Source organism: Chelonoidis abingdonii, chromosome 1, assembly GCF_003597395.2.
Source record: "Chelonoidis abingdonii isolate Lonesome George chromosome 1, CheloAbing_2.0, whole genome shotgun sequence".
Classification (NCBI taxonomy): domain Eukaryota; kingdom Metazoa; phylum Chordata; order Testudines; family Testudinidae; genus Chelonoidis; species Chelonoidis abingdonii.
In genome coordinates this window covers 228888643-228913525 of record NC_133769.1, presented here as the reverse complement: position 1 = coordinate 228913525, position 24883 = coordinate 228888643, and the positions used below count along the sequence as shown (strand labels likewise).

Sequence of the window (24883 nt, the reverse complement as noted above, 5' to 3'; positions counted from 1 at the left end):
GAAATGAAAATCTAAATTTCGCGGGGCTTTCCCTGTTTACCTGGCCAGAGCATCCGAGTTCAGATTGCTGTCCAGAGCGGTCACAGTGGTGCACTGTGGGATACCGCCCGGAGGCCAATACCATTGATTTGCAGCCACACTAACCCTAATCCGATATGGTAATATCGATTTTAGCGCTACTCCTCTCGTTGAGGAGGAGTACAGAAACCAATTTAAAGAGCCCTTTATATCGATATAAAGGGCCTCGTAGTGTGGACGGGTACAGCGTTAAATCGGTTTAACACTGCTAAAATCGGTTTAAATGCGTAGTGTAGACCAGGCCTTAGTGAACATAATGCATACTATTATACAGGAGGCATGCAAAAGCCACAGTAACAACGATCATGTCTTTTTTTCACTAAATCTCAGTTTATATTGCAATGTAAGGAGATTAAAAAAAAAAAGATGCAGTCTATTTGAAACGTAATTTGTAGTGAGCATTTATTAAGCCCAGGTCTTAGTCATTAATAGCCAGATCCTGACAGGTACTGAGCACATATAACTGCTTTTCTTGTCCAAAAGGAGTTACAAGTGCTCAGATCCTAAATCCTAAATGCAGAAGAGGAAATTAAGCTCTCTCTTAATATCCACTAATACTGTGATACAATATCACAGCACATATCACTTGCAAGGTACTCTCATGAGATAATGCAGTGAGGGTCTGAAGAAATGGCCAATGGAAGGCTTTCATTTTACTTATTTTACTGTCACTGCAAACTCATGTCTAATTTGTTGCACACTAATCACTCCTAGTTCTTGTGCACTGTTTCCAGGTTTATGTTTATCAGTTCTTCTTCCATTAATAAGAACAGACATAGGTGATTTGAAAATTTTACCCTAAGTCACCTAGAAGACCCAGTTCCATTTTCAAAAGTGACTTAGACTATGTGTCTCATTAAAACTTATCTTTTGTCACTTGCCTCTACTGTATATCTTCACATCTCTCTGCCACCACTCTTCCTAACTCTGTAACTGTACAGTTAACTCTTTAAAGCTTTTTAGGAGAGAATTTATATAAAAGGCACCACATAAACAAAAGCTTTATTGATTGCATCACATTACCCTAATCTTTACTGTCCCTCCTTGATATTAATACGCCTGTAAATGGCAGGATAAAAAATAGAGGAGCAAAATAATAATTTTATAATCAGTTACTTTTAAATTAATGTAAAAATACAACACAAGGACACTGTAGGAACTGAATGCCTTATAGCAGCTGACACAAACAAAAACGCACCAACTTAAAACTGAGCTCCACTGATAACACTGAATGAAGGCATCTCTGTTCAACAATATAGCTGCAATTCAGCAACATTCAAATAGACTGTAAGCTCGTTAGGGGCAGAGACCATCTTTTTGTTCTGTGTTTGTTCACAGCCTTGCATAATGGGGTCCTAGTCCATGATTAGGGCTCCTAGCTGCTACAGTAATTCAAATAATAAACAACAATAGCAGCAGCATAGGATAGGTACTGATCAGAGTTTTAATTAAGGCTGCACAGTTTCAAATAATGCTGAGTATGGATCCAAACTGAGTTTGCCTGTGACCGTGCTACAACCTGATGACGAGCACAGCTGAAAAGTGATAATGATCACGCAGTTTACCCAGCGCATGGAACCTATGCCATAAGATGAGAGCTTTCTTGCCAATACAGAAACAGAAGTAGGAAGGAGGGCATGGCATAAAACAGAAATTATGCAACATTTTGACTGAGGAAGGGAATGTGAAAAGTGCAGAAGAGGTACAAAGGACAGTGCCTACTAAACAAAGGGGTATCAAGATGTGTCAGTAAACAGGAGTCACCATAGGACAGCTGAGGCCCAGAGCAGCTTTCTACAATTACTATGCAATTCAACTGTTAAAAAGGTTCCACTCAAACACTAGTCTATGTGACCACAGTCAATACCATATTGTATGCACACACTTAGTTTCTATACCGTCTCTTTTCCAAGGGCTGTATCCACAGTTCTGACTCTGATGGCTGATATTTTGGATACTAAATGCAATCCACTGCTGACATAAAATAGTTAGTTTACTACAACAGCTTCATGACAGAAATATAGTTTAGGTTAAATTAAGGTATTTATTTTAAAACAGGGTTAAACACACTGAACTTTGGTAGGGATTCTGAAACCCCTTGCAGAGCAGGAAAAAATATCCACAAGCAGGAAGTGTAAAGGTGGCAAAATTACCATGATGTTACGTGAATGTCCTTCAGAAGACAGATAAACCTGTCCATCAGGGGAACACAGAGTGGTCCCAGGATGTTGTCCCAGTTAGGCTGCATGTACTCAGAGGCCCTCCGCAAGGCATCACTTTCACAGCAAAAATAATCAGCACTGGGTGTTACAATGTATGGAATAAAATAGTAATTCCCACTGGAAGCCTAGAAGGAAAAGCAAACACATTCAGATAGCAAATGGAAGCACTGCACACTCAAATTGTGTGATCTCATTCTGAATCTTCTGATTAATTCCTTAAGAGCAAATAATGGGCAGCTGGGTTTGCACAAGTGTTCACTAATTCTGCATGCCTCCACTTTTGGATGCTCAACTTGAGACACTTTGGGCCTGATTTTCAGGCATCCAAAAGGACCACAACTCCTATTGACTTCAGTAGGAGTTGCTTTCTTGAGGGAAGAATCAAGTCTTTATGTGAATATATGGTTAACTGGAAATCCAGATTTTTTAAAAAACATCCAAGTTTACTGTACAGTATAAATTTTTGTTTGTTTAAAAAGCAGCAGCCCTCAGGATGTCATGGTGCTGTCACCAGAGATTTAGAATTTAAATAATACAACTAATTTTTAAATTACCTTAGTTATTTTTATTTAACTGAAATTTTTAATTAAATATTCTGAAATGTGAGTATGACAAATTATGTAGGGTGACAGCTGTCATGATATTGTCTCTGTTATTCAGTAGATCAGTCCAATGAAAACATAATAAAGGGAGACTGACAGTAGCATTCTTATATATGAAATGTGTCTTTTCAGTTATAACATTTTGTTGGGTTTTTGATCTGGCCCTTATTGAGAAGGCACTACAGCAGAAGCAGTTGCTGGGAAGCAGTCACTGTAGTCAAAGAAGAATAAGAGATTAGTTACTGTTGGAGGTAGCAGGTAGAAGGCTCTCTGTAGAGAAGGGGAGGGGAGAAGAGAGGAGATGGAAGTAACCAAGAGGACCATACCTAGTATTTTAAGATCCAGAGACCTTATTGCACTCCAGAATGAGAGGCCCAGCTCAGTATTGCCAACCCCAAGGATTCAAAAATTATGACTCAGGCCCTCCAAAATCAGGAGGTTTTAAATAATAATTAAACATTTCTAGTTTCTGGGACTTCAGGGTTCATATTTGCAACCTATGTATCCCCTGCAACCATGAGGACTGAAAACTTACTTTAAAAAAAATAAAAAAGAGAGGAGCTGAGATTCATGACTCCAGGAGCTGTGGCTTTAAAAACACTATCAAATATTGTGAGACTTGCAGAGAATAGAAGTGTTGGCAAAATTAACTTCAGTGGGACTCCTTTCGTATGGGAGGAATATATACATTACTAAGGGTGAAGGAATCAGGCACTAGACCTGAAGAGAAATGAATTAGGAAAACTGTTGCTGTTTGTGACCAGTTGCGCAGATCTCATTCCCCAATCCAGCAGGGAATAGGGTTAACCCCTGTGCTGCCTTCCCGGCCCACCCCACAGAAGGGACATAGACGTTTACAATCAGTGCAGATGCATTTAGAAAGAGGCATGTGGCTACCAGGCAGGGCTATATAAAGCAGTGCTCTCAGCTGAGTCTGAGAGGTGCCACAGACTGGGAAAGACCTTGTGTGGACTGCTCCATGGACTGACAGAAAGATCATCACCTGCAGTAGACTGGCAGCTGCTGTGAAAGAGGGGAGACCAGCACAGCCCTGGAAATGAAGGACTAAGAAGCCCTGATACAAGAGTGGAGAGCTGAACAGATTTTGTTGCATGCCAATAAACCAGTCACTAGAAGGGGAGATTTTTCATTTGAAACCCTCATTTCAGGCATGTGGTTACCTAAAGGCAGAGAAAGAGAAAGTAACTGAGGCACAGTAACTCTTTTGCCCCTCTATTTGAGTTCATGATGATTCCAAACTATAAAAGATCCATCATTTCTAATAAAAATAATACCACATTCCTATTGACTGTACTTGAGCTAAATGTCACCACACAGTACAGCATTCACATTTCTAACACTGTGATCATCAGTCCCACTGCTGTCTTTATTTTCTACCACCCGCCTCCCCAAAACTAATTACTTAAATCAAGCTCAACTCAAGCAACTAGCATGTCAAGTTGCTCAGGGCACATTTTGCAAAAAATTAGTTTTGCTTTTTTCTATTATTATTTTTAAGGTTGTCTTTGGCCTGGAACATCGTGACCTCATGAGAAAGCAAGTCTGCCCCCACCCCTCAAACCACTAAAGACAAACACTTTAGGTCAATAATTCTCCTTGTGTATGAATTTTGGTTTTAAATTTCAAACAATCCATGAGCTCTTAGTTCTGGGGCAGAAGATGAAGATCAGCTTTGAGAGTCCATATAATTTTCTTATGGCTACAATTTGTAGCAGTAATGAAAACTGTAGTTATTTGCTGGGAGAAGGAAAACTTTAAATTTCACAACTAGCCTTCAGAGATGTTTCTCAAAGTTACCTGTGTGGAACAGTGCAATACACCTGTTTGGACAACATTTAACCATTTTGTTCATGTCCCCTGCCTCCTCTTGGATTTTTGCACCCCACATATTATTCCACAAATTTTCATCCACAATGCAGAAGCACCTTTTTTAATGCAGAAATTAAGCCCTATCTGTATTTAAACACATTACCTTATGTGAAGAGTTCTAGAGGTGCAAGCAGTGGGACTTCATTTGAAAATTTAGCCCCGTAAGTTCGTGATGTACAGCCACATCATCAGCTGCCAACGTAAGCCATCAGTGTTATACAAAAAGAGGTAGGCTACCTCCTGGCAGAAGTAACCTTAGTATGTAGGGGATACCCATCAAAGCCTAGTATTTCTGTGCTACCTCATGGCTAGTGATCAACAGTTTCCTGACTCCTCTCTTTTCTATTTAACATACGCATGCACTAAATAAAATCCAAACATCCCACACAGTACAATATGCGGACTGAAATTTCTAAAAGATTCCATCGAATCTTCACTACTTAGAAACAATTCTGTTTCTCTACTTCCTTTATATTGTTTTTATTATGATCCAAAGATGTCTGAAAACAACATCTTTATTCCTTAGGAGGTCTCTGCTCTAGTTATCTATTCCTCATCTAAAGAAAACCCTGACTCATCAAAATTAGCCACTGTGGAAAATTATTGTAATGTCACAAAGAAATTACTGATATTCTAGGTGAGGAATAAGCAGCCGATAACCTCTTAAGCAACTTATGTAGTATTGCCAACCCCAAGTGTTGTTAAATCATCAGCCAGGCTCCGCAAAATTTGTGATTGGCTTAGATCATTATGACAGAATTGGAGCTGCTGTCTAATAATTTATGAATAGTATATGTTGATCTGGTTATCACAATGTTTACTGTATGAATATATTGGTTTAGTTTAACAGGAGACTGTAAGAAAAAAAGCAGATTGTGAAAAGAATGGCTGAAGATAAGCCATTCCTCAGCAAACTCTTGAGGGCTGCTAAGTGACAATGTCCAAACTCTCAGCCTTGAAGAGTTTACCTCCTGCCCAACTAGCCTGGGAAATTAGTTTTGACCAGAAGGGCCAAAACCTCAGGAATACAGAAGAACAAAAGAATATAGCAGGGTTTTAAAGGTCTCTCTCTCAAGAGAAGGAATAGGTGTTTGTGAACAACAGACAGAGGCACTTATTATGGGGTCTGAAAAGTTAGGCCTACCGAGGCTATCATCTGGGTTTAGAAAGATAGACACGTGTAGACTGTTGTTTTAATATCTTGGCCTCTAAATGCTTTGTCCCTACTGTCAAAATTAAACAATACTTTCATTTAAGAAGCTGCCTGGTCACTGTTCACAGCCCCCCAAAGGGAAGAACTGCTGACTCAGCCCTCTGTCATGCCAACTCCCATGAAGGGAAATAAATTGGAGTTGGCTAGAGAAAACCTGTGCCTAATTGGTGAATGGAAGACAGCTGCCCAATTAGCCTCGGAGGGACGAGGGAGGGAGTGGAAGCAGGGTGATAGCTCCTCCTTCCTCGGTGAAGACTCTAGAACCCAAGCTGTGTATGGTGAAAAGATGTTGGGAGCCTAACCTGTAAATAAATGACACCAGTGGTTACTGAACCCCAGGGTCTCCAAGTGACTTTGTCAGCACAGCAGTGGCAGAAGCAAAGAGAGGCTCTGCAGTGCCCTGCTACATACCCCATTGTGGGTAAGTGTGACACAGACATGCCCAGGGAGGTATATTACCCCGGTGTCTGACCATCTTCTCAATATTTCACTGAAGGGGGTCATGGGTGGTATCTGTTGAGCGCTAAGAACTAGCTGAATGTCATGATTATTGCGAGGTGTTTGTATGGGAGACCATTTTAGAGTTATGAAACATGTAGGGCATTGTATTCCAAAATGGTTGAAAGTGAAACTTGCCACTTGAGATGGAGGACCTGACTCAATCAACAATGAGAACAAGGGCCATCAGTGGAGCCAACCCAAGCCCTGGATTTACTGTCTGGACCAGATGCAGGCCTGAGCAGTTACCAAGACAAAAGAACCCCTAAGAAAAGTCTCTGGTTAGGGGACCTCCTTGGGCTAAGATACAACAGTCTGTAACTGTATAGGGGAAGAAGAAAGGGCAAAGGTGTTACTCATTATGGGAGAGCCACTGAGCCAGTGGGAGCATCTCATGAAAGGTGGATCCCAGCTTTTTGGACTGGACAAGCGCTGCAAGGATGGATCATTGGATGAGAAATACTTTCCTGTCTAGGAAGATAACTTGTTAATAAGTATAGGCTATAGATTGCAATTTGTTTGTCTTTTACCTGTAACATCATGTTTCCAAACCCTTTTACTTTTATTTTGCATCTCTCTCAAGCTCTGTTAAATAAACTTAAATTTGTTTTTACTATGAACACGTATAGACACCTTGTCCTAAGAAGAGTGTTGAACTGAGGTGAAACTGGTGAACTGAGATACACTGCTTCCATGGAGGCAGCAGATCCACGTAAACTGAGGGTGTCCACAAGACAAGAAACTGTGCTCTTGAATGTAGTAAAATGGGGCGTGTACATTGCTAGCCTGCACTGGGAAAGAGTGGGGTTTATGGAGCTTGATTGGAGCACTTATGTTCCCAAGGGGGAAGGTGATGGGCAGAGATGAGGCTTGCTCCTGCTCTGAGCAAGTGGCAGCGATTTACCAGGACACCTTGGTTAATACCGAAAAGCGTTACTAAGTACAGGTGATACGCATGGCACACACGTGCTACCGTATTCAAAGTGGTGGTTTGAGGAACTACAATAGTTTGACTTTATTTTGTTTCTATAGAATATATATTAAAAAATCCAGACTCAAACTCAGGTCATATGCTTATATGACCGTCCTAAGGGAAACATTCCACCTTGACAGACAGTACCTGATCCTGTAACTAGATGCATAAGCGCAGGGGTCCACTTGCATGCAGTCAGTTGCAGGATTGGAACCTAAGTTAGTGACATCAAATCAGGAAAGATTTAAATGCTGATTACTCTCATTATTGCTACCAGAAGCGCAATGATGTTGAATGTTTTACATTTCATAGCCCCTTTACCGCAAATGACCCCGTGCCACTTGTGATACAGCATGGCCAGAAGGCAGCATAAGAGTGTTAGCAGGGGGCCTTATTCCCTGCCAAGGGAGGAAGGTTTGCTTTAGATTAACTAGAACAGCTGTGGCCAATTAGAGCACCTGACTTCAGTTAGAGCACCTGACTCCAATTAGAGCACCTGACTCCAGTTAGAGCACCTGACTCCAGTTAGAGCACCTGACTCCAGTCATGGGATATAAACCCCTGCTTCAGTCAGACAGGGGGTGGTAGTTGAAGGAGAAAGGTTGGATTGGAGCAGAGTGCAGATTGCAGAAGAGAAGAGTTTGTCCAGAGAGAAATAGAAGGTTTGGAGGAGTGCTGCGGTGGATTGGGAAGCCCAACAGAAACCCTAGGTAAGGGGCACCAGGCTTGTATAGAAGAGAGGCGAGAAGCCCTTCACAAGCTGACGGGTATGAGAGGGAAGTAACCCAGGGGAAGAAACCGCTAGTCAAGTGGTTCACCACAACCCCAGGGCCCCTGGGTTGGGACCTGGAGTAGAGGGCGGGCCCAGGTCCCTCCCTCTCCACTCCCCTCCTCCAAGGACACTATGGGAATGATTAAGAACTGGTTCAGAGGCAAGCAATAGCCCCCTGAACCTACCCCAGAGAAGAGAAAGCGCGAGACCCAGCAGAACAGTACCGGCATTTTGCCACACACTTTATAAGCTACAGGACTGATCAAAAGTCCATTGAAGTCAATGGGAATTTTTCCTCTATGGGCCTAATGTCCTCACTTTCATCACAGGAACAGTCCTTCGGATTTTAATAGACTTATGTGAGCAGGAAATTGCCCTCCATGCAGCAGATAATCATCATTTCACTAGTCAGTGAAATGCAGAAGTTGTTTAGTAGAGAGGAAGTGAAGAGCGGCAAGATGTTTTAGAAAGAGCAAGGAACAGAATGATATAATAGCTTTATTGTGCAAAATATTTTTGAGATTTAATTCGTATTTAAATGTATTGGAAAATAAGCTGTAGTGGCCTAAAATTAAATGAGAAAATAAATACAAATTGGACATTAGGAAAGAAATTTCTTAGCCCGTTAGAGCAATCAGGAATTTCAACTACCCGAGCTAGCAGGGGAAGCACTATCATGAGAGGTATTCAAGAAAACACTCAGTAAGAAAGTAGGAGAGAAAGCAAGGGTGCATGAACTAGATGATTCCAATAATCTTTTCCAGCCCTATGATATATCAGTTTTATTCATGCAGGTGAACACTTCAATGCCATTCATAAATAAGTTCTTGCTAGCGTAAGAGCTGACCCTGGAGCCATATTCTATGATTGTTCCATCAACTGGAACACCTGTTGGCATCAGTTAGAGTACTGTGTAAAAGTCTAAAGGAAACAGTCTTGTCAATCTAATTTTTTTGCCATAAGTGCAGCAAATGCAAGTGCTGTTACTCAGTGATTCAAACAGTATCTGCCTGCTAAACTTATAGCTCTACTTGTGCAAGATAAATAAAATTAATATCTGCACAAGACTGTTTAGCAACATTTGGATAATCTAAAGTTATTAGCTATCTGAATTAGTTTGAAATATTTCCAATCTAAAATACAAGCAAAATAAGTATTCACAGTTGGAAACGATACATTAACAACTTAAAATGAAGTTGTTAAGGAATAAGTACAGAATTATTATTCAGTTACAGTGTAAGTGTACTATAAGAAAATAATTTTTTTTGCACTTATACACTGATTTGAGAAATAATTCTTAGTATTTATACATCTATTTTTCATGACACTTTAAAAACATGATAGAAATTTTAAAAAATTATTTTAATTGAGGTATGTAGGTGCCCTACCAGAATATAACTAAAAACAATCTAAACAAAGACAACTCAGATCAAGGAGATATCAGAATTATCAGTGAAATGAATCTCAGAAAATCCACCTCTAAATAATAAGTTTTACAGTCTTTTCCTGGAATGATGTCATTGCTATGTTTTGGCATAATATGGGTGTATCTTCACTGAAGAACAAAAAGGTGTGTTATTAATTAACTCACTCAAGGTAGCTAACTGAAATTAAAATCCTAATGGGGACTAGGCAGCCATCTCCTGCAAGGACATTGGAACAATGTGTATAGTGGTGGTGCTGAGAGCCATTGAACCAAACTGTTAACCCTGTACATGATGGAAAACTTCAAGCCAGGAGTTCCAGCACCTACGATCATATGAGTTAAGAGGTCAAGTTAAAGTCTACAGGGAACCTGGGGTTTAATAGTAGCGGCTCACTAGTGTTAAAGTCACAGTTGGCAGCCTTGCCTTCACTAGGATTTTAACTTCTTTTTTTCCAGTGAAAAAATGACTAATAGGTTAAGGATTAAGGCCTTTCCAAAGCTACAAGACCTCAACAACATTGACCCTCCCTCCTATCTTCTCAAATACATGCCTTGGGACAGTCAGTAATTCCAAACCAACTAATCTCTATTGACATAAAGGAATCAAGATGAAAACATGTCTCCTTCCCTCCTCACTGAACTAGTCCTCTATTATTGAAGGTTTTCAAAATCAAACAAAAGTATTTGAAGCATGTTCACTGGTTAACAGATGGCCAGTGCATATTACAGGACTCAATGAATCTGTGCTACTGCATTCTGCAAGAGTTACAAATTAAAAGTGGTTTTCAAAGGTAGCCCTCAATAGAGCACATTGTTAATACTAATACCATAACAAAAAAATTACTGAAATTTAAAAATTTGTCTTTATAGATGACAAGGACACAGATTACAGTGGCAAGGTCTATCTCCAGAAGAAAAGGTCACAACTTCAAAAGATTTTGGAGGGAGGCAGGTGGATGAGAGCTATATCTGACCATGAATGAAACATGGGTTTCCATGTTCAGCTCTCAGTAAAAAATGAAGAGTCCTCACATGAAGGGCCTATCAATCCACAGTCATCAACAAACATGGCAATTTCCAAATAATCAAGATCTTCCAAAAGTCTTCCCCCCACCCAACAAGCAACACTTTCAATTTTTTCCAAGTAGAGCATGAACAAGCTGCCTAGTATCCATTCATCAATTTAGGCCATGTGCACCAGAACAGCACTTTGCAGGAATCAGTGATCAAAAGAGATGGTAAAAGAGAACCATTTTATTTACAGTTTTTGGAGTCGAGGGGGAAGATGATATCTATTATTGGAAGCCCAACATCTTTTAAGATATCCATAGATAAACTGCAAAAAAGAGGGGGTAAAAAGACTTCCTCTAAAACACCTCTAACATTAAGCATATAGCTTGATATGGAAGAGAGTGAAAAGACATTTCAAACTCAATGCAAGATTCAGTTCTGGGTTTATTTTCTGATCAAAAACTTGCAGAGTTCGAAGAGTCTGTTCAAAATGCTATTTCTAAAACAATCCTCCTGCCCTTTTTTGGTCCCTCCCCTCCTTATCCACTGCAACAAATACAACATTGTCTTCAGGTATTTCACAGTTCAGCTCCATCCTACCTATCCCTCTCTATTATCTTATCAGCCTTCCCCTTTGCTCAGCCAATGATGAAAGTCTCAGCCATCTGCTCGTCTATTTCTCCCACAAGAAGCTTCATCCCTTCTTCCATATTATTCCTTATGTGTAGGGCCCTATTTCCAAATTCATGGTCCATTTTGGTCAATTTCACAGTCATAGGATTTTAAAATAGTAAATTTCATGATTTCAGCTATTTAAATCTTAAGTTTCACAGTTATAACTGTAGGGGTCCTGACTCAAAAAGGAGTTGTCGGAGAGGTTGCATGGTTATTGTAGGGGAGTTGTGGTACTGCTACTCTTACTTCTGCACTGCTGTTGGTAGCAGAGCTGCCATTAGAGCTGAGCAGCCAGAGAGCAGCACCTGCTGGCCGGGAGCCCAGCTCTTAAGGCAGAGCCACCACCACCAGCAGCATAGAAGTCCAGAGGTATGGTGTGGTATGGTACTGCCACCCTTACTTCTGCACTGCTGCTGGTGGGGCTCTACCTTCAGAGCTGGACGCCTAGCCAACAGCCATCACTCTCTAGCTGCCCATCTCTGAAGATAGTGCAGAAGTAAAGGTGGCAACACCACGACCACCCTGCATCTCCTTTTTGGGTCAGGATCCCCAGTTTGAGAAAAGCTGTTTTCCCCTGTGAAATCTGCATAGTATAGGGTAAAAACACACAAAAGACTAGATTTCACAGGAAGAGACCAAATTTTGTGGTCCATGATGAGTTTTTTATGGCCGTGAATTTGGTAGAACCCTACTTATGTGTAAATCACTGTCCCACAAAACACCTGCAAGACCATGACTTAACCTCCTTCATACTCACTTCTATTCAGCACTGGGTGAAGCATAGGAACATTAGGTCCATGCTTCAGGACATCAGCTTCTGAAGTCATGTACTTACACCAGAATCTCAGCTTTTGTTGAAAAATGAACTAAGAAGTTTCTAGCTCTTCTAGTGAGGGGAAGCTTGAACACAAGACCTGAGTATAACTAATGCAGTGATGACCTCATAAGTCTGCAGTAAGCCTGGACCAATAGCTCAAAGAGGTTTTAACACCTAACTTAGCTGTTATCTCCAAGACCTCACGATCTTTGGGAGAGGAGGGAAGAGGTGCTGACACCATCTTAGTAGAGGACTCAATGTGGCAGGAGGAGAGGAATGCAGCAGCCCTGATCCATCCACCCACTCAGAAACACTCTGGCTGTTATGGTAAGTACTGGAGGGGCCTCTCCTCTCAACTGTTTCTCCAGGGAGGAAGGGAACCCTTGTGGCTCCTGGGGTTGAGGCCCTGGTGTGCACAGGAACTCTGACTGCCCTACTGTTACTGTGATGCCTATAGCATATTATTGGCTGATAGTGGTTAGGCAGGCTGCAATTTAAGACTATGGCTACTGATCTGCTTATATAAATCACCATTATTTTTTTAAAAAATTCTACATCTACAAATTGTGCACACAGTTAGGCTATGGAAAAAAATGCTTATATTACTGTTATCCCATTCTCCCTCCTCTCATTTGTATGTTTCACCAATCTGTCATGACTTGTCTTAAACTAGGATTGTAAGCTCTTAGGGAAAGCAACCGTCTTTTACTACGTTTGTACTGTGCTAGGCACAATGAGTCCCTGGAGCTAGGTGAGGATAACACCAGTGAGTAGCAAACTTGTACATATACCTCCACAAAAGTGTAATTATACTACCACCCTATACCTTAAATTATTTTTATTTTGAAATCAGAGTATCCACATGGGGTGTTATACTGGTATAGTTATGGTGCTAGAATTATGCTGCTAGAGCTATGCAGTTCCCCATGTAGACAAGTCTTAAGAGTATTTAAGATAACATGTAAAAGACTCTCTCAATATGGTTTAACCCAGGCAATTGGACAACAAAGAACAAACCAAATTCATTAGACGAATTTGGAAGCTTCTAAACACATTGCTTATCTGAACACGCTCAGGGAATTAAATTAATTAGTTGTCTTAAGGATCAAGATAATTTTCAACACTACAGAAAAATATGATGGACTGGACACCACAGAAAATTGTTGCATGTGACTGATTTCCCAGCAAAATTAGAGTACTTTATATGCACTACTTCATCTTAAAAGTCTGAATGTAAATATATTTTTTGAAAATGCAGGGTTTGGCTTTCTCTTTAAAAAAAAGACAATGTATCCTTAGGCTACAGGATATAATTTCAAAATAACATCTATTCCAAGATAACAGTTGCCTGAAAAATAAGATCCAGCCCAGTATTATTTTTAAAATATTCTTAAGTAAATACAATTGGAAAGGCACAGTAATAAAATAATTCTAAAATTACTTTTATTCAGCCAGAAAGCAGAATAGAAAGTAATACATACTTTGCCTATCACATAACCACTGTGGTACTCAGGAGGCACTTGGACCTGAAGAAAAGCTTTGTGGTTGGCAACTGTAGCCAGCTCCAAATTGAAATGGAACAGTATGGAAAATAAAGAATATGGAAGTATACAAATAATAAAAAAAGAGAGACAGACAGACACAGGACACGTGAAGAGAGAAATTATTAGAAAGAGATACAACAGAAGATGAAAACACATATACAGCATGTTTATATATAATCTTTAAGCTCAAAGAAGTTTGCAGAAATTATAGTATAACTACAATACTACAGAGACAAGTTTGCAAGCATATGTTCTTGTTTTATCGCTGACATGCTTTCAGGGAAGTCTTATATACAATCACTAGTTAGATTATTACATGAACACTGTAATTAACTACATACAACAACATATATACAATGGAGGTAAACTAGTGTGTGCCTATTAAAACTTTACCTTTTGCATTTCTAGAACTCTTTACTGTTAAATAGATATCCTTAAATTGCATTAACATTTTTCATATTTAATATATACAGAGTATTAAAATCAGATTGTTAATTCTAAATCATTATGAAATCACCAATTTAAGGAAAAATCAGTTTAAACTATTTCCCTTATATTATCTCCATGTTCTATTTTTGTCCTAGTTATTAGCGATTTGTAAGCTTCTAGAGAATAATACGACTATAAGGAATAGCCAGTATGGATTTGTCAAGCCAAACTGACTTAATTTCTATCTTCAACAGAGTAACTAGCCTACTGGATGGAGGGAAGCTGTAGACATGCTATATCTTGATTTTAGTAAGGCTTCTGATACAGTCCCAAATTACATTCTCATAAGAGAACTAGAAAATTAGTTCTAGATGAAATTACTATGAAGTGGGAGCACATCTGTTAGAAAGATCGCACTCACAGAGAAGTTATCAATGGTTCAGTGTCAAACCGGAAACGTGTGTCTAGTAGGGTCCTGCAGGAGTCAGTCCTGGGTCTGTACTGTTCAATATATTTTCATTAATGACTTGGACAATGGAGTAGAGAGTATGCTTATAAAATGTGTGGATGACACCAAGTTGGAAGGGGTTGCAAGCACTTTAGAGGGCAGAATTAGAATTCAAAATGACTTTGACAAATTAGAGAATTCGTCTGAAATCAACAAAATGAAATTTCATAAAGATAAGCGGAAAGTACTACAGCTCAGGAAGGAAAAAATTAAATACACAACTATAAAATGGGAAATATCTGGCTAAGCAGTAGTACTACTGAAAAGAAGCTGTGGTTTATATTGGATAACAAACTGAATGTGAGTTAATGTGATGCAGTTGCAAAAAAGGCTAATATCATTCTGGGATGTATTCACCGGTAAGAGCTGGTACAAAACCAACCATACTGGCAGGGCCACTGATGGAGGGGAAGGGGGTGCGGCAAAGGGACAGGTTCCCCAGGGCCTGGCAATTTAAAAGTGCCCGGGGCTCCTGGCCACGGCCGGAGCCCCTGGCCCTTTAAATCACCGCCAGAGACCTGGAGCTCCCGGCCGCTGCCACTGCCACAGGGCTCCAGTAATGATTTAAAGGGCCCAGGGCTCCCAGCCGCCACTACTGCTCCAGCAACCAGAGGCCCAGGCCCTTTAAATTGCCGCCAGAGCCTGGCCTCAGCCCTGCCCCTTCTGCCCAAGGCCCTGCCCCTTCCAGGGGCCCAGAGCCGCCCCACAACCTTGCTCAGGATCCCGGTCGCCAAGCGTACCAGTAAGTCCCTTACGTTACTTTTACCTCTGACTGGAGGTGATTGTCCCTCTCTACATGGTGAGGCCTGAATTGGAGAATTGTGTTCAATTCTGGGCACCACACTTTAGGAAAGATGTGGACAAATTGGAAAAAAAGTCCAGAAGAAAGCAAGAAAATTATAGAATGTTTAGAAAACCTGACCTATGAGGAAAGGATAAAAAAACTGGGCATGTTTAGTTTTGAGAAGAGAAGACTGAGAAGAGACCCAATCACAAATATGTTAAAGGCTGTTATAAAGAGGACAATGATCAATTGTTCTCCATGTCCACTAAAGGTAGAACAAGAAATAATGGGTTTAATCTGCAGGAAGAAAGATTTAGATTAGACATTAAGAAAAACTTTCTAATTATAAGGGGAGTTAAACTCTGGCATAGGCTTCCAAAGGAGATTGTGGAATCCTCATCACTGGAGATTTTTTAACAACAGGTTGGACAAACACCTGTCAGAGATGGTATAGGCTTATTTAGTCCTGCCTCAGCACAGAGAGCTTGATTTGATGACCTCTCAAGATCCCTTCCAGTCGGACACATCTATGATTTTGTGATTGCTTTCCAGGGTGGGCTGTATCTAACTCACCACCCCTCACTACCTACATTCAAATAAACCAAATGCGTCCCACTATCATAGAATCATAGACATGTACAACTGGAAGGGACCTCAACAGGTCACGTAGTACAGTCCCCGACACTCAAGGAAGGACTAAGTAATAACCAGACCATTCATGACAGGTGTTTTTCTAACCTGTCTTTAAAACCAATAGTGATGGAGATTCCACAACCTCCCTAGGCAATTTGTACCATTGCTTAACCACCCTGAATTTTATTTATATGTATCATGAAGGATGGGCAGTCAGGGCCAGAACTACTCTGGACAGCACCGTCCATCTGCCCTTTGATTCTAGAAATCTTTACAAATGGCTTAATCCCACTTCTTCCTAGGTCTTGTGTTTTCTAGCTCCTGTGCCTTAGTTTTCATGAAATCTAGGAGAAATTCTCTGACTTTTGATTCTTTGTCCCAAAAAAATGACAAATTTGTTACAAAATTTTTTTGTGAAAAGTCAAGGTTTTGACCAGCTCTGGTTTTCATGTTTTTCTAAAGTTGCACTCCTACAATCCACCAGTTGTGATTTGGAGAAGAGAAGTTAGGAAGCCTAATAAAACACACAAGTTTATCCTTTCCCTCTAAGGATAAAATACATTATCCCCAGACACACTCTCTACAAGTCCAAGAATATATCCTCAAGCCAAGTTCCCAAACCTTCATTGCTTCATGGTAACAGAGAGATGAAGATGAGACTGTTCCACAAGGCTGGATATTTGTGATTTATTTTATAAATAACTACTTTGACAGAAACAGTAGAGCTACACCATCGCTGAGTAGAATAAGCAGCTGACTGCCTTTAAGGCTACAATCAGTTCCACACAAAAAGAACCACCTAATGGAAGCGACATAGAGAATTTTGACCTTTAGTTACACGCTAGGGCAATTCTGTTTTGGGAACTGAGATCCCAATTGTAGATTGCATGCTTTAAACATCTCAGAGGGGCAGTAAATTAGCAACACAGAATTTTAATTGCTTGCTTTGGGGAAAGTCAAATAGAACAGACTCTTATCCCAATCTCAAAATATTTCATTATTGATGTTAGAAGTTACATCTGCCAGTTTTCCCACCCTTATACTTTCCAAATCAGTTATTAAATCTATGTTGCAATCTTATCACTTAGCCTTACAGAGCTGCTCTGTGGTTTTCACGTTTCAGCTATGGACCCAGGCCAAGTCCCAAATGAACTGCTGGACTGTTTCCAATGTAGCATTCTCTGTTTACGTTCAACTTTCTCTCTACTCCCTCTTTCCCTGAAGCGGAATTAGTATAATGATTTACATTTTCTTTAAAGGGAAAACATTAATCATTTTTCTAGGTTTACTTATTAATTTAGAATGAAGAAACAATCACTGCAAAGGAAACATTTGACATCTAGTTTATATCTTTATGTATTTCAACTACTGTTCTACACTGTAATTTTCTTTGCCCTTTTTATGGGATTTGAGATTTCCAGAATAAAGGGCAACACTAAAATATTAAGTCCTTAAGGGCAACGATTCTGGACAGTGGCTCTGCACCTAGCGTACACCACACAGGAGACTGCTTTTGCACTGCCAGGAAAAAGGGATGATGTAGCTAGGGACAGTTTCAGTTGCCCTCTTCCCCCAACAAAGCATAAGGGATTGCAGGCATCACTACTGCCTTAAGACTGCAGTAGCAGCTCTGTGGATTCTCCATGGCTCAGGGCAGGCATGGGAAGTAGTCTTTCCCCTACTGATCTCTACTGCCAAACAGAAAGCACAGCCAATTTGTGTTGGGGTTTCCCCAACGGAGAACAATTAAACCAGAAAACAAAATCAAAAAACAAACACCATAGCATCAGCATTAATTCTAATGTAAATATTTGCCATTTAAACCTAAAGGGTTAATTAGCAGTTCACTTCATCTGATTTACATTTACATTTACACTGACACTGTAATTATCCAAGGAGTGAAGTAACCCTCCTTATCCAAAAGCTTCAAATGGTAGAATATTGTAACAGTGACAAAACACAGTCTTGTCTACAGCATGCAGTTACTTCTGGAAGGGGAAAAAAACAGCCTCTTGTTTATGCAGAGAGACAGTAATTTCAGCTTAGTTATAAAACTTTGATCTACTAGTGTAATTAGTTTGTTATTTAACAACATTGTCACAGTAATCTCTGATAAAACTGATCAGAGATAACAAATTAAGGATATAAATTTAAATATAATCTACTATCAAATTTCAACCAAGCGATATTCCCTGCCCCCCCCCCACCCCAAAAAAAAGTAGTCAAGAATACATGCTTGGAACTTAAAACTAGTACCTCTCTCTGATGGCATTTTATCAAAAAAAAAAAAAAAAAAGCCAGTAAACACTTTAGTAAAAGGTGTCAGGAGTTACTACAGACTGGAGGGTGCTTTTGTGATCAGTCCTGAATGAAGGGGCAGCACATAACTGCTCCAACCCAAGAGCAACCCCTAGAAGAAATTGTGACTCAATCACATTTCCTCTGCTCCTCTCTTGCTTTGGGTAGGGATGCAGTGAGTGTAGCTCTGGAAAAAGTCAGTTTATTTCTCCTCCTAGAGCCTAGCCAGCTACTTAGCCCAGCTAGAGGGTAGGTGGGGTTCAGAAGCAAGGTTCCACCACCCATACCCCTTACCCTTGGTTGCAGGGAACATATTCAGAGATAGTGGTGGGCATACTCCATACCACATCTGGAGCTAAAATGGGCCTTACCAGGCAGGCCAAGCAAAGGGGTTGAGGGCCCTACATCCCTTACTCATGTTTTCTTAGTCTAATCTAGCTGTATATTGGTCTACACAGCAGCTTTCTTATCTACATAGTGTCTTAAAGTTACCAAATTTAACCTGTAACTCCAATTAAAGTTTTAAAACTGCTTGTTTTCAAACAACAAAATAACAAGTTCATGTCTTTATTCTTGCTCTGTAGATGCAAAATAGAATACAAGTTTTAGGTGTATGCGCAAATGGAAACAAAAAGTGATAAAGCAAGGTTTCAGCTTTGTACAAATTAAGTCAGTTCTCAACTTTAGAAAGTACGGTATTAAATTGGGAATGGCCACTTTTAATGACCTGAAGTATAATAAGCTATATAACTGCAGAAGGAGCTAAATCATCCTTTAATATGAGTCTACATATAAATATAACGCAATAGAACTAAAACATCCAAAAATATGTTTTATACTGGACTGGTTTCCTGGTCTGTTTAGTTTTAGTTGGTATTAAGAAAATGTAATACTAATAACTTTGTTTTGAGAACCAAGCTTTCGCACCCACAAGTTTTTTGTCAGAACCATGAATCTCTCTCTATGTGTTTCCTGGAATTTAAAATGCACCCTAGCATGCACCCCCCCATGCCCCCCCAATAAAACTTTTTAAATGTGCTGTCTTGGTTGTCCATCTACAATATATTATAATAGTTAAAATCTCTCTCAAGCTTTTTCACCAGACCTCCAGGGTCATGTAGTCAAATAAAATCTATTTTCTACATCTTCCCAACAGTCACAAAGACAAACTAATTTCTGAAAAATGTCACCAACAACATGCTTTGGAGAGGAAGTCAGCATGATTTACAGTAATTTATACTGCACCTAAAGGAAGTAGCCTTCTTGATTACATTATAGCAACTACTGCATGACTTGGCAAACCCTCTTATGCAATACTGATGGGGTATTTTTCACGTTAGTCACTTCAAAATCAAATCATTTGTGGCATCTTCATATTATGTTAAAAAAAGAAATCAGGATTTAATACTTACTGTGTTTTTCTGAGATACCATGTCCTGGAAAACAAAGATCAAGAAAAAGTTTAGGAACATTTGTCTGGATTATTATTTTCAATAAAAATAATTTGCATAGTCTTATCAGTGAGCATGTTGCTTTACAGACTGAGTAAGTCATATTTCCTGCCTCAGTAAAGGTACAAACTAAGGGTATGTCAACACTACCCGCCGGATCGACGGGCAGTGATCGATCCAGCAGGTATCAATTTATCGCATCTAGTCTAGATACAATAAATCGACCCCCGAGCACTCTTCCATCAACTCCTGCACTTCCAACTTCCATCAACACCGCCACAAGAGACACAGGCAGAGTCAACGGGGGAGGGGCAGCTGTCGACTCACTGTGGTGAAGATACCACAGTAAGTTGATCTAAGTACGTCGACTAAGTTGCGTAACTTAGATCAACCCCTCCCCCCAGCGTAGACCAGGCCTAAGATACACAAGAAGTAGCATATCATTTCAGATGAGGGAGGCTGCCATGAGGAGAACCAAGGAAGGCTCTCTAGAAGAAGTTGTTTTCAAGGAGGGACCGTAAGGAAAGAAAAAGCATGCTCAATGGACAAGTGGAAGGAGAATACAAGATGGCTTGAGAGTGTAGGAAAAAAAGATGAAAGAAGGACTGGGAAAGGTTCTGAGTCTGAGTTGGGAGGAGAAGAGGATAATGAGACAGAATTTGATTTGAGAAGAGATAAAAATAATGAAGAACCTCACGTTCGGTGCTCAACATGGTTAGAATGTTATGACAATAAGCAGAATTTAGCAAAGGCTTTTTGCACAGCAGTGGAGTGGGAAAAAGTGAAAAGCAGAGCAGGTGAAGAAGAGGTTATAGTAATCAAGACAGGAGAAGACCAAGGCATGGAAGTACAAGGCATCATACAAGGCATTGATAAGACATGATCTGGAGTATTGTATACAATTCTAATCACCATAAGAAGCCATAAGAGGTCAGTCCAATGGTCCATCTAACGCCATGATCCTGTCTTCTGACAGTGGCCAATGCCAAATGCTTCAGAGAGAACGAGGAGAACAGGGCAATTATTAAGAGAACCATCCTCTGTCATCCAGTCTCAGCTTCTGGCAGTTAGAGACTTAGGACCCCCAAAGCATGGGGTTGCATCCCTGATCATCTTGGCTAACAGCCATTGATGGACCTGCCTTCCATGAACTTATCTGAGGGAAGGTCTACACTGCAAACTTCCATCAGTGCAGCCGCACTGCTGCAGTGCTGCTGGTGAAGACACTCTAAGCCAATAGGAGAGAGCTTTCATGCTGGCTTAATAACTCCATCTCCACAAGGGGTGGTAGCTATGTTGGCTCTGTCTACATCGGGGATTAAAGCTGGTAGAACTACATTGCTCGGGATATGGATTTTCACACCTGTGAGTAACGTAGTTATACTGAAGTAAGTATGTAGCGTAGACCTGGCCTATGTCTTTTTTGAACCCAGTTATATTTTTGTCCTTTACAACATTCCCTAGCAGTGAGACACGTTGACAGTGTTGTGTGAAGCAATACGTCCTTTTCTTTGTTTTAAACCTGCTGCCTATTAATTTAATTAGGTGACCCTGGTTTCTGTGTTATGTGAAGGAGTAAATAACACTTCCTTATTTACTTTCTCCTCACCAGTCATGATTTTATAGACCTCTATCATATCCCTTCCTTAGTCATCTCTTTTCCAAGCTGACGAGTCCCAGTCTTATTGATCTCTCCTCACATGGTAGCCGTTCCATACCTCTAATCATTTTGGTTGATCTACTCTGTATCTTTTTCATTTCTAATATAACTTATTTGAGATGGGGTGACCAGAACTGCACATAGCATTCAAGATGTGGGCATACCATGGATTTATATAGTGGCATTATGATATTTTCTGTTTTATTATCTATCCTTTTCCTAATGATTCCTAACATTGTTAGCTTTTCTGACTGCCTCTGCACATAGAATGGATGATTTCAGAGAACTCTCCACAATGACTCCAAAATCTCTTTCTTGTGTGGTAATAGCTAATTTAGTCCCATCATTTTATTTGTATAGTTGGGATTAATTTTTCCAGTGTACATTAATCTGCATTTATCAACACAATTTCATCTGCCATTTTGTTGCCCAGTCACCCAGTTTTGTGAGGTCCCTTTGTAACTCTTTTCAGTCTACTTTGGACTTAACTATCTTGAGTAGTTTTGTATCATCTGCAAATTTTGCCACCTCACTGTTTACCTCTCTTTCCAGATCATTCAGGAATATGTTGGACAGCACTAGTCCCAGTACAGACTCCTAGGGGACACTGCTATTTACCTCTCTATTCTGAAAACTGACCATTTATTCCTGCCTGTTGTTTCCTGTCTTTTAATCAGTTACAAATCCATGAGAGAACCTTCCCCTTTATCCCTTACTTTGCTTAAGAGCCTTTGGTGAGAGACCTTGTTAAAGACTTTCTGAAAATCCCAGAACACTATATTCAGTAGATCACCTTTGTCCACATTTGTTGATCCCCTCAAAGAGTTCTAACAGATTGGTGAGACATGATTTCCCTTTACAAAAGCCATGCTGACTCTTCCTCAACAAAGTATATTCATTTGTGTCTGGTAATGTTCTTTATAGTAGTTTCAAGAAATTTTCCTGGTACTGAAGTTAGGCTTACTAGCCTGTAATTTTCAGGATTGCCTCTGGAGTCTTTTTAAAAAATTGGAGTCACATTAGCTAGCCTCCAGTCATCTGTTACAGAAGCTGATTTACATACCACAATTCAAGAAAGTTGAGTTTAAACTAGAACAGGTGCAGAGAAGACCTATTAGGAAGATCAGGAGAATGGAGGGCCTATCTTATCATAGGACACTGGAAGAGCTTGGTTTGTTTAGTCTCTCAAAAAAAAAAAAAAAAAAAAGGAAGGTTGAGAGGGGATTATGAATGCTCTCTGTAGATACAGAAGTATCTATAGGGGGGCAAATATCAGGGAGAACAAAGAGCCATCTAAGCTAAAGGACATCGTTGGAACAAGAATAGATATAAACTGGCCATGAAAAAATTCAGGCTGGAAACTAGCAGAAGGTTTCTAACCATGAGACGGGTAAGGTTCTGGGACAGTCTCCCAATAGGAGTTGTCAGGGCAAACAACTTAATTAGTTTTCAGACAGAGCTGGGCAAATTCATGAGTGCAATTGTAAAATGGAGGTTGCTTGTGATGGTGCGGGGCAGGGCTTAACAGCGCTGGGGCTCACTGTAGTTTGCGTCTTATGTTTCTAATGTCCATGCTTCAGGGTTTCAGCCAACCACTGGTAAGGGTCAGAAAAGGATTTCCCTTCCCCGCTCCAATGTATTCTGAGAGATTTTTTTTTTAATCTCCTTCCTCTGAAGCATGAGGGATGGCAAAGACTGGAGATGGGATACTAGGGACAGAGGGCCAGGGCTCTGATATGGCATCGAGCATTCTCTTTCTCAGACGCTTGGCTGGCTGTTCTTGCTGGCACACTCAGGGCCTAACTGATCACCATATGTGGATACAGAAGGAATTTCGTCGATCAAATTTGCAGTGATATTGTTTTTTTTTCTTCATTGTTCTGCAGCACATGGATGCACGTCACTGGCCAGGATTATCTGCATCTCTCTCAAGTAATCATTTCCCTGCCATTATCACAGCCTTGAGCACTAGTGCAACTTGGACCCTTCGAGTATCTGCCTGTGGCAAATATTAGTCCAGTCTTCTTTCGATCTCATTTACTTTGGTCTCATTTCCATTGTTGGGTTTAATGTGTGGGTGCTGGGTGGGGTTGGTGGCCCATGACATACAGAAGGTCAGAGTAGATGATCTATTCGTCTCTTCTGGTCTTAACCTCTATGACTCTGCGACAAAGGTTTTAGCAGTGGGGACAGCAAAGAGACTAAAGGATGTGAAGATAGGGATAATCTGCTGCACAGAAGAGGATGTCTGCCTCTATTCTGCTAAAATGGACAGAAGTACCCCTGAGTTATGATTGTGTCCAGGGCAGTCTGCCCATGGCTAGCCAGAGTGCTTACAGTGTAATAACACTTATTGCCCTAATACAGGGGTAGGCAACCTATAGCACAGGTGCCGAAGGCAGCATGCAAGCTGACTTTCAGTGGCACTCACACTGCCCAGGTCCTGGCCACCAGTCTGGGGGGCTCTGCATTTTAATTTAATTTTAAATGAAGCTTCTTAAAATTTTAAGAGCCTTTTTTACTTTACATACAACAATAGTTTAGTTATATATTATAGACTTATAGAAAGAGACCTTCTAAAAATGTTAAAATGTATTACCAGCACGCAAAACCTTCAATTAGAGTGAATAAATGAAGACTCGGCACACCGCTTCTGAAAGGTTGCCAGTCCCTGCCCTAATATAAAATTAAATGACAAGCTTATAAAAAGCTTTTGTGATGACATTTCTTATCTTCACCCCACAGCAACAGCAGATGAATTTTTGAGTGTGTGTGTGTGCATATAGTTTCACCCACTCAGCCTCTAGAAACTACAAAGCAAACCTATAGTAATGGAGATGAGTACGCTGACTAATAATAAAACTATGTTCAAATATTGGCCTAAATCAAATGAAATGTGTCATTATTAATCAAAAATCCTAAAAAAAATTTTATAGCATACTTACAATAGTCAAGAGAAAGAAACAAACCTTACTTGTGACTGAGCTAATGAAAATCAGAACTACACACTTGTTTCCATGTCTAGCAGTCTGAAGAAAAACAATTTCCATATTATAGGCCTAAACATGCCTGCATGTCATTTTAGAAACACAAATACTCCCATTTTGTTAAGTAGTCAACACACAGAGGTAAAGCTCCCAAGATGCATAAGTGTTTGCAGGATGAGATTCTACATTTGCAACATCTGTATTAAAATGGATTTTGAAGTGAAGACCTTACCTTAAGCGACAGCGCAGTGTCAGCATCGGTATCATGGTAGAGTATAACATTATTGGCCATGTCAAAGCTTTCACGCACTCCAAGGTGGTAGAAGAGTGATGGCTGTCTGGAAACATCACTCATATCCACTACTGCAACATCTGTAACAAGGGGCAGGGACGAAACAGCTAAAAACAAAAC

The 24883-nt window shown here is 40.2% G+C and overlaps 1 protein-coding gene across 2 annotated transcripts in view; it reads right to left on the bottom strand.

Moving 5' to 3' along the window:
• MAP3K15 (mitogen-activated protein kinase kinase kinase 15) overlaps positions 1-24883 on the bottom strand; it is a 194637-nt gene that overhangs the window by 115043 nt on the left and 54711 nt on the right. The window contains exons 2-5 of one of the 2 annotated variants that reach the window (XM_032777971.2): positions 24704-24843; positions 19786-19809; positions 13659-13739; positions 2232-2425 (exon numbers count right to left, since the gene is read on the bottom strand). In XM_032777971.2, the coding sequence (XP_032633862.1) occupies positions 2232-2425; positions 13659-13739; positions 19786-19809; positions 24704-24826 (422 nt within the window). In that variant the 5' untranslated portion in view covers positions 24827-24843. The remainder of the gene's footprint in view (positions 1-2231; positions 2426-13658; positions 13740-19785; positions 19810-24703; positions 24844-24883) is intronic. The other variant, XM_032777972.2, reaches the window with a different exon arrangement.